At 36.6% G+C, this 14,063-nt stretch overlaps 2 protein-coding genes across 12 annotated transcripts in view; one reads left to right on the forward strand and one right to left on the reverse strand.

Moving 5' to 3' along the window:
- FGL1 (fibrinogen-like 1) overlaps positions 1-354 on the reverse strand; it is a 35,690-nt gene extending 35,336 nt beyond the window's left edge. Inside the window, exon 1 of the mRNA XM_004682491.1 lies at positions 140-354. Within this exon, the coding sequence (XP_004682548.1) occupies positions 140-354 (215 nt within the window). The remainder of the gene's footprint in view (positions 1-139) is intronic.
- PCM1 (pericentriolar material 1) overlaps positions 245-14,063 on the forward strand; it is a 74,801-nt gene continuing 60,982 nt past the window's right edge. For 2 of the 11 annotated variants that reach the window (XM_012724896.1, XM_012724900.1), the window contains exons 1-7: positions 246-605; positions 2,093-2,160; positions 8,221-8,338; positions 9,968-10,213; positions 11,181-11,450; positions 12,424-12,594; positions 12,769-12,885. In XM_012724896.1, coding sequence (XP_012580350.1) covers positions 8,243-8,338; positions 9,968-10,213; positions 11,181-11,450; positions 12,424-12,594; positions 12,769-12,885 — 900 coding nt within the window. In that variant the 5' untranslated portion in view covers positions 246-605; positions 2,093-2,160; positions 8,221-8,242. Of the gene's footprint in view, positions 606-2,089; positions 2,161-3,907; positions 4,051-8,220; positions 8,339-9,967; positions 10,214-11,180; positions 11,451-12,423; positions 12,595-12,768; positions 12,886-14,063 lie in introns of those variants that run through there. The other 9 variants (XM_012724898.1, XM_012724902.1, XM_012724894.1 and 6 more) reach the window with 8 other exon arrangements.

Genomic DNA, 14,063 nt, shown 5'->3' on the forward strand with positions numbered 1-14,063 from the left:
GGAAGTAGATAGTGGACCGTAGCAGCACTTCCGTGTAGGCCTCAGTCCCTCGTTCGATGCGCGCTGGGAAACGCAAGGTATGCTGGGATTTGTAGTCACATTCCACAATCACTACCCCACCCCCACCCCCACCCCCAACCCCCAGGCGAGCCCTCGTTTATAATCCGGGGTTGAGTTGGCATTCTGGGATATGTAGTCTCTGTTCATCTGTGTAATTGGCGTCTGGCTAAGGAGCCGGAGGAGACACACCACAAGCTCCGGCGGGTCACATGACCGCACTAGTGCCGCGATCGCACTGCGGCTCCCGCCCCGAGTTCTCGCCTTCGCGCGGTCGTTGCCGAGGAGACGGCGCATGTGTCACCGCGCGTTGCCCCCTCTGCAGTCCCCCCGCCCCTCTTCTCCCACCACAATGAGATCCTAAGATGGCGGTGGCTGCGGCGGTTGGCGCCGAGTAACTAAGGTAGAAAAGGCGGCCATTGGGCCCAGGCAGTCAGGGAACTTGTGGACTCTCCCTGCTGCGATCTCTACGGGAGGGCCGCTGTCGGTGGCGGCTCGTGGGGGCTTCCGCCGCACGGCCTCGGCAGGAGCGGCCGCTTCGTCTACAGGTAATACCTGCGCGTCTTCAGCCCTTGGCAACAGAGGCGGCGCGGCGCTGGGGCGGGAGAGCAACGGCTGTGGGACATTTGAGCCTATGGGCTCTGGCCTGGGGCCCACGCCTCCCTGTGGGCCCCTGGGTCTTCTTGTTGCCGTCTTCGCATTCTCTAGGCTCGCAGTCCACCCCCTCTCCCCGACGGAACGACTCTCCCGGGTGAGCAGCTGGCACTGGGTCTGCAGAATCCCCTTCTTGCCTCCCCGCCCCTCTCTAGTTCTGTGGGGGGAGGAGGCCGTCGGGCTCCGGGAATGCCCCCTTGGCAGTGGAGGGAGCGCAGCGGGGCCTTGATCGGGTTGCCACAAGCAGGGGGTCAGATTCTCACCGCCGGAGGCCTTAGTGTTCGTCGTGACGCTGGTCCCACCTGGTCTTCCAGGTTGCATCGTGGAGGTCTCAAGGTCCAAAATTTGGGTGGAGGCGGGTCAGGTGCGACTCGACTTTTGGGTTGGGCTAAGAGCAGCAGGATTTCTGCTGTCTCGACTATTGGAGCTGAAGGGCAGTCCACGGCTGACAGGGGCTTATACTTGGGAGGAAATGTTAATTTAATAGCTTTTCCTTCCCTCTCCACATTGCGCCCCTCTGTATCCCTCACTGCAGTTCCATTTAGAAGGAGCCTAAGATTGTAGAAAGTTAAATGTCAAATGCTACTTGGTAATGTTGTCTGCTTTGGAAAAACTGGGGATTTGGTATTGCGCCCAGCTCGAGAGACGGTCATCCAGATTTCACCTCGCTCCCACTCCTCATGGCGTGGGTTTTTTTTTAACAAAATGGTTTTGACCAGTTCTGGTGTGTGTGTCGGGTGACCTGTGGGTAAGGGTTGGTGTTTCGGCGCTGGAAGAAGCGGGCTTTCTGGGCGCCCCTAGCACCCCCACCCCTTAACTGCCTTCCAGACTCCGCCCTCTGGTATTCTCAGGTTACTAGAGTGGGTGTTGTAGAGCTTCGGGTACACCTGCTTCTTTTCCTATCACCTACCCAGTGAGGCCACTGAAAACCCATCGTACTGGGGTAAACCGTGTTTTATGCAGTGGCAAGGTTATTTTATTAAGAAGTAGCTAGCTGTTAAATAAACCCCTTTCATCATAGCTAGACAATGTTCGTGAGTAGTTTGAGTGATAGGAAATTAATGACTTTGTGTCAGTCAATCAGGAGAGTAGAGGTTAATTAGGATCTTGAAATTATAGCTGGGGTTGACCATTTTCATATTTCAGAGTAGATATTAAGAAATTATTTCATTCTTTGGTGGGATCTTAAAGGTTTGGAGGTATGAACATTTTTTTATTGCAGTTTCCCACAAAGATTGCAGTAATTTGAATTTCAGAGATTGGTAAATTGGATTTTTTTCTGTTGATTATCTAAATGCCTATTAGGTTATAAATATAGTATTCTGTATTTAGTAGTGTAAGTAAAGAACTTACTGAAGTGGTCTCTTTTAATTATAAGCAGGCAACAGCTTTGAAGTGTGAAGCAGGAAAGGAGCTGTTTCTCAGCTGCAAAAACTAGTTTCTAACCAGGTAATTTGACATGTTGATATATTGCCCTTTATATTACAGCCAAAGAAGACTAAAATGATGACTGCTATCAAAATCCCACTTTGTGGGTTAGGGCCCTCTTAGCAAATGGTCTGGGCTTGCTGTCCTGTTGGTACTGCTTTTTGGCAGTCAGTTTGTACTGCCTTCATACTTTTATTAGAAAAGAGCAATGCCATTTCTAATGATTAATTTATGTAATAGCTTTTGAAATGTCTGTCTTCACAGAATTTCTTCAGCCTATTTGAGTTTGATTTTGTTCTGTTAACAGCTAGCAAAGATACCCTTTCCAAGCCTATTCAATCTTAAGTCATCTTTCACAACTTTTAATTGGTTGTTTTAATTATTTACAAATTATTCCACTTTTTGAGCTTGACTGTTGACTGGAATTTTGGTGTTGTCCTTTTTAACTATCTAAAATTACTTTAAAGATTAGTTTCTATGAATATTGTCAAAAGCTGCCTGTATAAAGATATTCTCTGATCATCTGAAAACAGTCAGTGTAAGTTCATTAAGGGAAGTTAAGTAGTTACTAAGGACACTTCAGAAGTTACTTCAGTGACGCTCAGAAATTAGAAGACAGTTTTGTTAAAAGTTGGAGGTTGGAGATATTTCATTTGTTTTCAACCTACGAGTTTGAATTTAATTCTCCTAAAGCTAAGACAGTCCATTTTCAAAATATAATTTGTCTTTACTTTCTAAAAAAGCAGACAAGATTTTCAGCTCCCTTATAAAATAAGCTGATTGTTATAAGAAAACACAGATTGGCAGTTGACTTATATTGTAGTTATAACTCAGGGTTTTTTGTAGTTTTTTTTTTAAGAAGAATATAATAATGGTATGGGAAACGTGGAACTCAGGAAAGGTGTGTGTGTGTGTGAGTTCTGACATGAGAGTGTATGGTAGATACTTGGTAAAGTTCAAAAAGTTATAAAGTTAGTCATTTTCCTTTTAACATATCAGATGGATACGATGGAATAAAAATACAGGGCAATTGCATTAACTCACATTAGAAGATCATAGAAGATCTTGGTTTTCTCAATAGTGGATTTGACAGTTTGGGAAGAAGGCAAGTATATTTGAGACTTGGGGAAAAAATGGAAGGCTTAGGAAAGATAACCCTAAAGAATTCAGTAAGAAGCTATCAAGGGGTATATTGCCTTCATCTTACATATGTGAGTGACTGGTGTGCTACTTAATGACGATAGAGTAGAGTCCTGTGTCTCAGTGTTTTGATCAGCAGTGGATAGCATATCTGATGGCAATCCCAGTAAACAATACTGTATAACACAGGAGTGGTAGTAGATGATACTATCTGATAGGTTTGTAATTATACTCTGTGACATTCACACTATCACAGATCGTTAAACATGTATTTCCCAGAACATATTCTTGTGATGAAGTGCCCTTTACCATACTATAGACATAGCAGTGAGCAAAACATTATTGTATAGCATACCTTTATAGTGGGCACAGTTAGTGCTGTTTTATAACTATTTCCCCACTGTTGTCAATTTCCCGCCCTGGAGCAGCGTTTGCTTGCCTGGGCCAGGTTGCGCCTTATGAGGCTAAGGTAATCTGTTTGCAAGCTAATGGTTGCTCAGAATATTTTGATATTACAAAAAGGGGGGTCATAACATGAGCTAGCATGGAAATTCTGATTTTTCAGAGCTTTTCCTTTTCTATCCGGAATTTGTCAGGCAACAGAAGTTGCATAGCTTGTGTCATTTGGGGTTTTAATTGAAGACAAAGAAGGAAGAATATTTGAGAGCAGATGGAAGAATATGACTAGGACATTTGTAAGGTCCCATGGATTTTAGAAGAATTGACATCAGTGAATATGGAATGGTATGGCCATGAAGATTGAGATTTGAGGTAGGTGTTAGTAGCAGGATTTACTGGTTTGTCTATGGAGGTATATCTAATCAGTGACAAAGAAGAAATAGATTTTTGATATACGTTTTAGAAAGGAAGAGACTTGGAAGAATTTTGCTGGAAGAATTTTGGATTGTGGGAGATTAATTGACCTTTGGGTTCTCTGTTGTTTTTTTAAAAAAAAAAAAAGGTTATATTAAATTTTGTTGGTATGAAACTTTCCATAAGATAGGCGTAATGCTGTACTTCATTCTTACTGAGTCATCAATTTTTTACTAATTGAAATTAAGTGATATCTTTTCTTCTAAGAAATTAAGTGATATAGGGCCCTCCCTGGTGCAGCCTGTTAAAGTGCAGCATTATGAAGCAATCCTCAGCCACTGCAGCACAAGTTTGATCATTTCCCGCCAGGGAAGTGACCCACATGGCATCGCAGACCTCTTCTGATCTGCCCCCTACTCCCCTCAGCAATTTATTTCACTATATCTGCCTGTTCTGACCAGCTCTCCACTCTGGCCCCAGTTCTTATATGTATAAATAAATAAATCTTAAAAAAAAAGAAACTAAGTAATACATTTATCTTCCCCCAGTACCTTAAAACATTTCTTCATTTGAAGAAGGTAATTTTAGAGCATCTTAAGCTCAAGAAAATTATTGAAATTTTTAGAAAGTTTCAAATTGGATGAAGTATGGGAAATACATTTTTTACAAGCTCTACCATTTCAATTCAGAGAAGAATTTGTTAACTACCTCAAATGAAACTGATTAAATAACGCATAATACTAAACTACTCATTTTCTTTTTCTTGATTTTTGTTAAAAATGCCTAGCTATGGCCCTCCCTGGTGGCGCAGCGGGTTAAAGCACTGCACTGAGAATCTAAAGCCACTTCCGCATGAGTTCGATTCCCGCCTGCCCCGGAGGTGACCACATGGTGTGGCAGACCTCTCCTGACCTGCCCGCTGCTCCCTTCAGCAGTGTACTTCGTCGATCTGCCTGTTCTGCTCCCCACTCTGTCTCTGGTGAAGCCTCTCACCGTCCCGAGCCTCTGGCCTGTACCCCAGTTCTGTACGCACAAATAAATAAATCTTTAAAAAAAAAAAAAGATAGCTATATAAAATATCAGCATTAGTTATTTTGTGACTCTAGAAAGTATTTAGGAAAAAATACTTCATACATTATCTTATTTTAATGAGTATTTCTGATTAATTTACAGCTGTTAGTTGAGAAGGTATGAATTTGCAGAGCCAGTTGTAAGTAATTTAATACCATTTGAGAAATAGCTAAATTTGAATATTTTTATGAAATTTTTTTTGTCTTTACAATTTCTTTCTAGAAAAGGTGTGAATTGTATTTATCCAATTTGTTGGTTATGTCTCTCAGCATATTTAGCATTAAGTGATATTTTCTTGGAGATTTATTTACTTATGCATATAAGAACTGGGTACAGGCCAGAGTATAGGGCCTAAGGATTCACCAGAGGCAAACTGGGGAGCAGAGCAGGCAGATCTACTGAAATAAATTGCTGAGGGAAGCAGTGGGCAGGTCAGGAGAGGTCTGCTGTGTCATGTGGGTCACCTCCCTGGCTGGGAATCAAACTCTTGCTGCAGTGGCTGTGGATAGCTTCATAGTGCTGTGCTTTAATCTGTTGTGTCACTAGGGAGGTCCCAGCATTCACTTTTGTGTGAATAACATTTTATTTTTTCTGGTTTGTTGTATAATTTTTAAAATCTTATCTATTTTTACTATACTTACTATTTTGGTTTTATGGCATAAAACAGCCATTTTTCCCTTACTCCACCCACTGAAGGTAGATCCCTCCTAGTCCTCACAATTGCCTTTCCTTAGTTCCCCCTAAGATATAGGACTGAGGCAGCGCCTTGTCCCTGTAGCATAGTGACCAGTGAGCACCAGTATGCTGCCAGGCTTTCTCTAAGGAGCCACAGCAGCTTCCTTCATGAAGTTCAGAAAACTAACTGGAGAAAACTAACCTTGGGTCTATTTCTCACATTTTTTGTTGTCAGAGTACCATTTGGTCTCTGAATTTGGAGACATGTGGGAACTGTTTTGTAAGGAAGACCTTCACTGGGGGATGGAGTGACATTTAATAAAGTTTGTTTCTATTTGCCTTTTTTTAAAAAAAATTTGTTTGAATTAAGTTTTTAAATTATGGTATCTTTTTATTTTGAATTAGGTCTTTTCTGTGTTGGGAATGGTACTGGGTAGGTACCATTCTTGGGAGTATTGAGAAAATAGTCACAAATCATTGTTCTTTCTGTGTTCAGTGTTTGAGATGAAGAATCCTAGGTCATAAGCTGAATCTTTTTTAAAATTGTTAACTTAATCATCCCATTAGTTGAATAATTATATGTCATAGAATTATGAGGATTAAAAATAGGTGTTAGCTATAATTTTTTTTTATTAAATTTCTGTATTTGGGTATGTTTGACCATTTTCTTTTGGGTGTCAGTACTAAATTTAACTACATAAGCACTTATGATAGGTTCTGTGATTATTTTGTGACCAGTTTTATATCCTCCTAACCTCTGCTGGTACTTTTCTTTTTACTTTTCATATATATATTTTTCAAATTCTAGGAGAAATCCCAGTTGGATTTTTATTGGAATTTCATTAAACATAAACATTTAGAAAAAGCATATTTATAATATTTGTCTTTCCATCGGAGAAGAGATTTTCTACTTCTTGATTTTTTCTTTTGTAGAGTTCTTTAGTGCTGCTTCACATTTGGACTAAATTATATTATTCCTAGAATTTTTTCTTGTCATTATTTTCCCCCAGCCTGTTTTCTAAGTGATTATTAGTGGTATTTTGAAGTTATGTTTTTAAATTCATATTCTATAAGAATACCATTTTTTCTCCTTTTAGTATTGATATTTCTATCTCAAATTTTCCTATTTTGTAGAACTTTCAAAACAATGCTAAATAACTTATGTGGCATTCTTGTTTTAGTCTTTATATTCATAGGGATATTCTGTTATGTGTGTGTGCCTATATATAAATAAAATGCCCTATTAATAGTATGTTTAATATAACATTGTTGGCTATTTTAAAATATACTTGTTGGCAACTCTTTAGAAAATTATTAACGTACTATGAGCTGTTGCAAAAAAAATGTTTAAAATACATACAACTGTAAGGAAATATGAATGTATTTATACAGTTAAAGATTTGTTTCAAAGTAAGTCTTGAATTTTATCACAATTGTTTTGAAGTGAAATTTAACCTGCTATATAATATTATTATCATATATATATATAATTCTATGAGATGTCCTAACATTAAAGCATCCAGTAAATTCTTTGTCATGTATGGCAATCCTCTTAATATTATGTACCACCAGTGGCATAAGTTAGGATCTTAGAATCAAAACTACTTGGATTTGTATTTTGATATTTTTAGCTGAATATGGTAAAATTATTTCCTTTGAATGTTTGTAAAATGGGTTTTTTCTTGTGAAATTATATATAACTGATAGCTAATGGTTTCCCCTGCCCATTGAATTATTGGTAAAATTATCATACTTTACCCAATCTTCCTGTATTCTTAATAGTTCCACACACAGTGGAAACCTAAAGTCCTCCATAAGATTATGTGGAAATCTCATTTTTACATAATCATCTCTGCTTTGAACCTTGGTTATATAAAATAGTGCTGCTTCTGTCTCTAATCTCCTTGACCCATGTGTGAAATTCATTGCCTTGCTTGTTTTTTTACAAAATCTCTACTTTAGTAAGGAGAATTTGTGAACTTGGTGAAATAGATCAAAATTTAGTAACAAATAAGAAGTAGCAGCACTATATTTTAAGGCAGTGGAGTAGTTTAGCTTTAGTTATTAATTACTTTTCCCTATCTTAATACCATGTAGAACAATTACATGATTTAAATAAACTAATCTTAACGTTTAGAGACCAGTACACATAGTTTTATATTCAGGTTTTCTTCCCTCTCCCATCACTCCAGTTACTTAACTAATCATAATATGCGTATGGCAGCTAAATCAATTTATATATAATATGTGGTTTATATTGCCTCTTTTTATGTCTTGACATCACCTTATCTGAGATTCCTTTATATGGTTAAGCTTCATGGATGGGTTTAAAATTAGAACATACTTTTACAAATAAAAAGTTAGTTTTCACTTGTTTTGCAGAAAATTAGCTGTTAAAGTCAATATGGCCACAGGAGGAGGTCCTTTTGAAGAAGGTTTGAATGATCAGGATTTACCAAACTGGAGCCATGAGGGTGTTGATGACCGACTGAACAATTTGGTATGCTACCTGATTATTGATAGTACTGATTATTAACTGTAAATGTTAAAAAGCAACTTTCCCCCAATTTAGCCAAGTTGAACTCACTGAAGGACTTTGTAAATGCATTTTTGCTTGCTGGGTAAAATATTAAATGACCTGGACTATTTGTTAGACTTGTTGAAGACATTTTTATTTCTAGGTTAAACATGGACTTGAATTACCCTAAAGGTTTTTTATGGAAAACAAGTTAAAGGGATGTATTTGTAAAAAAGATGAGATAAAGAACTAGAAAGTTGTCAAGAATTCCCTTTATACTACCCTGACTCTGCTGCCAAGTACCTCTGATTAACTTTTTATAGAACAGCTTTCTCTCTTCTCTGGTCCATCTGGGATAGTATAGCCACTCCTTCTTTCCAAAGTTTTCAGTTGTGGCTGCAATTATATACTGACAAGTTGTGTCTTAGTTCTAATTTGAATTTTTAAAATATGATGGTCTTGATGCTCATTAGATAACCATCTCTTTCAGTCATTTCTGGTCAGAGTAGGGCAGAATAAGTAATACAGTGTTGACAGAAATACACATGAATTGGGGCCCTTCCTGGTGGCACAGCGTTTAAAGATGCACTATCAAGCTATTGCCAGCCACTGCAGCATGTGTGAGATCCCTGGCCAGAGAGTTGATCCACATAGTGCAGCAGACCACTCCTGTTCGCTGCTCCCCTCAGCAGTGTATTTCAGTGTATTTTCAGTATTTCAGTATCTACCTGTTTTACTCCTCACTCTGTCTCTGGTGACCCTCTCAACCTGCCTCCCCATCTCTGGCCTACACATACAAATAAAAAAAAAAAAACATGAATTGGGATGGAAGATAGTTTAATAGAGAAGTGACTTTTGTTACGAATCAGGAAAATATCCCAAAGGTTTTACTATAGTAAAACTAAAATTTCTTCTAATACGGATAAAGTAGGAATTTATAGACTTTTTTAATTGAGTGAGTTTAGGTTATATGGATATAACTGAATAAACGAGTTTTTCTTGTAAAATGTTAAACATTTTTTACTACTTCATATCAGGCCTTTCTGTATAATATTGCCTATAAAAATAATAAGCTATATTTATTATTAGGCACTGTGCTAGACATCCTAACGTATATTATTTTTAATTGGTGTTGTAAAGGTGATAATGTTTTTAGAGATTAGGAAACTGAGACTATGGGAAGTTAATGTTGTTTTTTTAGAAAACTAATTATTTTAGAACCCAGGTAGATTCCTGATCTTTGTTTTCTTAACACACAGTATTGACTTTAAAGTCTAACTTTAAAGATACCTAATTTCTTTAACTACTCAGTTTATAAATAGTAAAGAACTTTTTAAAAATGTTTTTCAAAATACTCAGACTGATTCTAGGGTTGGAGGTTAAGGACCTATATATATGTTTTATGTTAGGGAAGTACCTATGGAATTTACATGTTATGGGGGAGTTGAGAAATGGGTTAGTAGAAGTAAGTAATTGTCTAGTAAGACTATGTTTAAGTGAAAAGTGTTCTGTCGTTTTTGGTTTTAAAACTGACCAAAATTTTTTTAAGTATATCAAATTAATTTTCTGGCTTTATATGATATGTTAACCTTTGCTTTTACTTTTTTAAAGGATTGGGGTGGCCAACAGAAGAAGGCAAATAGATCTTCAGAAAAGAATAAGAAAAAATTTGGTGTAGAAAGTGATAAAAGGGTAACTAATGATATTTCTCCGGAGTCATCACCAGGAGTTGGAAGGCGAAGAACAAAGACTCCACACACATTTCCACATAGCAGATATATGACTCAGATGTCTGTTCCAGAGCAGGCAGAATTAGAGAGACTTAGACAGAGGATAAACTTCAGTGATTTAGATCAGGTTTGTTCATTACTTTAAACATTCATATTATGACTGAAAAATATTTGAAACGGGTTAAATAATTTAGGAATAAAATGCTGAACTTTTTATTCTCTTTTTCTTAGTTTCTGTGCATATGGAAAGATTTTTAGTCTGTGGTGACGGTACTATGTTCTTGGAGGGCAGTAAAGTCTTTTAAACTTGCTAATAAGGGCAAGTCTTTTCTGGACTCTTACTCTATTATAATTGACTTTAATGATTTCATTATGAAAATAAATTTTGCATATTAGTAACTGATTACAATTATTAAGCAACATGGAAGATTCAGTTTAGAATACTAATCTTTGGGATATACTGAATTATTTCAAGTTAAGAATAAAAGTATTGTTTGTGTTTATAATCATGAAATAAAGTTTAGAAATAAAAGGAGACCTGATAGTGACTTGAACAGGTATTTTACTGTAGTATCTGTACTATATTGTAGTATCTATAGTTGGCGGAGATAAACAAGGTTTCAAATATGCATAAATATAGATTCAAGTCTCGTATGCTGATGGTGATGATCATGTATCATTTTAATCATCTGTTTAGTAATTATTTTATGCTTTATTCTAGGCATTGAACTGAGTACTTTTCCACAATTTTTTATGGTCATGGTCATACTAATTAACATTGACTCATTGGAAATAAAGCTTACACAAAACTGAACAAATGTGAACCAGCAGTATGAATTAATAAATTTGGGCCAGTAGTCCTAGTACTTTATTTAGTCTTACTTATGCAGTCAGGTGACTCAGTTGTCCTTGGTGAAATAAAGAATAGAAAGTACTAATCAAATTTTGATATTTTGTTAAGAATTTTGTAGATCCTGTGCTCTTTCAAGTCTTATTATAGAGCTATTTTTGCATAACTCCTGAATTAATACCTGATGGTGAAACTAAGAATACTGTAATTTTTAAAAAATTGTGGATTTGTTTTTCCTGTATAGAGAAGCATCGGAAGTGATTCTCAAGGTAGAGCAACAGCTGCTAACAATAAACGTCAGCTTAGCGAAAACCGAAAGCCCTTCAACTTTGTGCCTATGCAGATTAATACTAACAAGAGCAAAGAGGCTGCCTCAAGTGCACAAAAGAGAGAAATGATTGGATCAGCACAATGTAAAGAGCTGTTTGCTTCTGCTTTAAGTAATGACCTTTTGCAAAGCTGTCAAGTCTCTGAAGAAGATGGGAGAGGAGAGCCTGCCATGGAGAGCAGCCAGGTGATAAAATCTGTGTCTTTTGTTCTTTGTGCTCCTAAACCACAAGTGTAAACTATGATTTTTTTTAAAAGGTATATTATGCACATAGAAATTTTAGGTAGGTAGGATTAAAATACTTATCTCATTAATTTTGGAATTTTTCAAAATAACTGAGAAAATTTCTTTTTACCCAAAATGGCTGTAGAAATGACATGTTTAGGTAAATGAAGACTTCTCCTTATTTACTGAATGTTAGTATAAAGGGGGGCTGGAAGAGTGTGACTAACAGATTATTGTAAGAATTTTTTTAAATGTATAATTCTCTTGAAAAGTACTGTCAGATGAGAGTATAAGAGTTACGTGTAAAGATACACTATGTAATTATTAGACCTTTATATTAATAAGGGCCTCCCTGGTGGCACAAAGGGTTAAAGCATAGCACAATGAATCTATCCACAACCACTGCAGCATGAGTTCAATCCCTAGCCAGGGAGGTGACCCACATGACACCGCAAACCTCTCCTATGTCGCCAGCTGCTCCCTTTAGCAGTGTATTTCCATTAATCCACCTATTCTGCTTCCTACTCTGTCTCTAGTGAATCCTTCACCTGCCCCACCCATACCTCAGGCCTGTACTTCAGTTCTTGTATGCATAAATAAATCTGTAAATCTTTTTTTAAAAAATAAAAATTTATAGAAATAATTTGTTTGAAGTAGTGTTATAAATAAAATTTGGGGGGCATGTAAATTAAAACTAACTTTAGATTTATTAAAATTAACAATAATTGGAGTTGTTACTGTTGCCAGTTATGCCTTGACTGAATTCTAAATTTGACTCAAATCTTTTGCCAAGTATGAATATTTATGAAAAAACTAGAAGTATATTTTGCTACTTAAAATTAAAAAAATTATGAAATTGTGGCTGCTACTTGAATTATGTTCAGTTTTGTGTACTGTTTACTTTCATATTTTTTAAAAAATATTTCCATTGCAGATTGTGAGCAGGCTTGTTCAAATTCGTGACTATATTACTAAAGCTAGTTCAATGCGGGAAGATCTTGTAGAGAAAAATGAAAGGTCTGCTAACGTTGAGCGCCTTACTCATCTGATAGATCACCTTAAAGAACAAGAAAAGTCATATATGAAATTCCTCCAAAAAATTCTTGTAAGTTTTGAATTTTCTTAAATACTGTGTTATTTTTGAATTAGTGTGCACATACTGATGACATCTGATGCCACACCAGAGGAATTAACATTTTCAAAAAAGTCGTGCCATCCATTATGACATTTTATTGCCCTTTTTAATAGTTGTATGATTTATACTACTAAAATATTTCAGGCTAGAGAAAATGAGGAGGAGGATGTTCGGACTATAGATTCAGCTGTGGGATCTGGTTCTGTAGCTGAGAGCACATCGCTAAACATAGATGTGCGGTCTGAGGCTTCAGATACCACGGTAAGCGGCTTTTTGGTAATTAAAGTGCTGGAAATGAAGAATTAAACTTTCCCTCCATATTTCCTCATATTTTTTTTAGGCATTCCTTAATGAAAGTGTACTTAAGGGAAGAAACCCTCAAATTGTTACTGCTGTATTAAAACACAGAAGGTTGTAAGTTTTATTTGTTAACATTAAAAATAATTTCAATGGTTGATATAATGTCTAGTAATTTCTTCAACTTGCAGAAACATGGCTTTTCTAGTTTCATTAAGCACAGCTTTACTAATTTGCAGGAACCAGTGGGAAAGTTAAAACTGGTAGTGGGTGTAAGGGCTTAAAGTACAAAGTATCTTTAGTGATTGCTTAGCTATTGTCTATGGTAAGGTCTTCAACTTCATTTTCCATGAAGTTCCATGGAGGGTTCATTAGCTTATTAATATTTCTCATTCCTCAGTCTAGAACTATAGCAAAACAGATGGCTGAAAAATTTAGAAAACTAGAAAATGTGACGTATAATATTTACATTGTTATTCATAGTGAGGAAAAATATACTTTCTGCTTGCAAAAGCAAATTTATCAAATACTGTCTGAAAAATAACCAGAAATTCAGGGAACCCTGAGGAAGATTTATAAAGTTAACTTAGTTCATAGAAGTTGGTGTGCTTCATGCTTTCAAGCATTTTTATTTCAACAGACACTTGAACTGTTACCAGTGAAGCTTTTCTGGTAAAAGAATAACAATATGTGCTTCTGAGATATGTTCCAAAACACCACTCAGCATTAGGAATTTGAGGGTTTGTTTCCATCCAGTATTGATTTGCTTCTATGATCTACCTTCTCTTGCCCTTCCTAATTTGAAGAGGAAATTTGAATTTTTTTCCTCTACATTATTTTCACCAGGAAATACTCAAAAGATTTGGTCTAAACATTTGTTGAAGAATGGATTTTCTATGGGGAAATTGTTTTTCTATTTACAGTGGTGCTGGGAATATTTTCTTCCTTGCATTTCATTCCAGCAGTAATAAAATGGGTTGGAATACATGGATAAAGGCATTCTGTTGAGGAGGGGTGGGAAATGGTACACTTGATTATTACTATTAACATACTAGCATATATAGTGTTCAATGTGAGAATTGATTTCATACCTTAAAATCATGACTTTATGAAAGTTTATTAATGACCTAGCAGAATAAATG

This window comes from Condylura cristata, unplaced genomic scaffold (assembly GCF_000260355.1).
Source record: "Condylura cristata isolate star-nosed mole 26May11 unplaced genomic scaffold, ConCri1.0 scaffold00014, whole genome shotgun sequence".
NCBI lineage: Eukaryota > Metazoa > Chordata > Mammalia > Eulipotyphla > Talpidae > Condylura > Condylura cristata.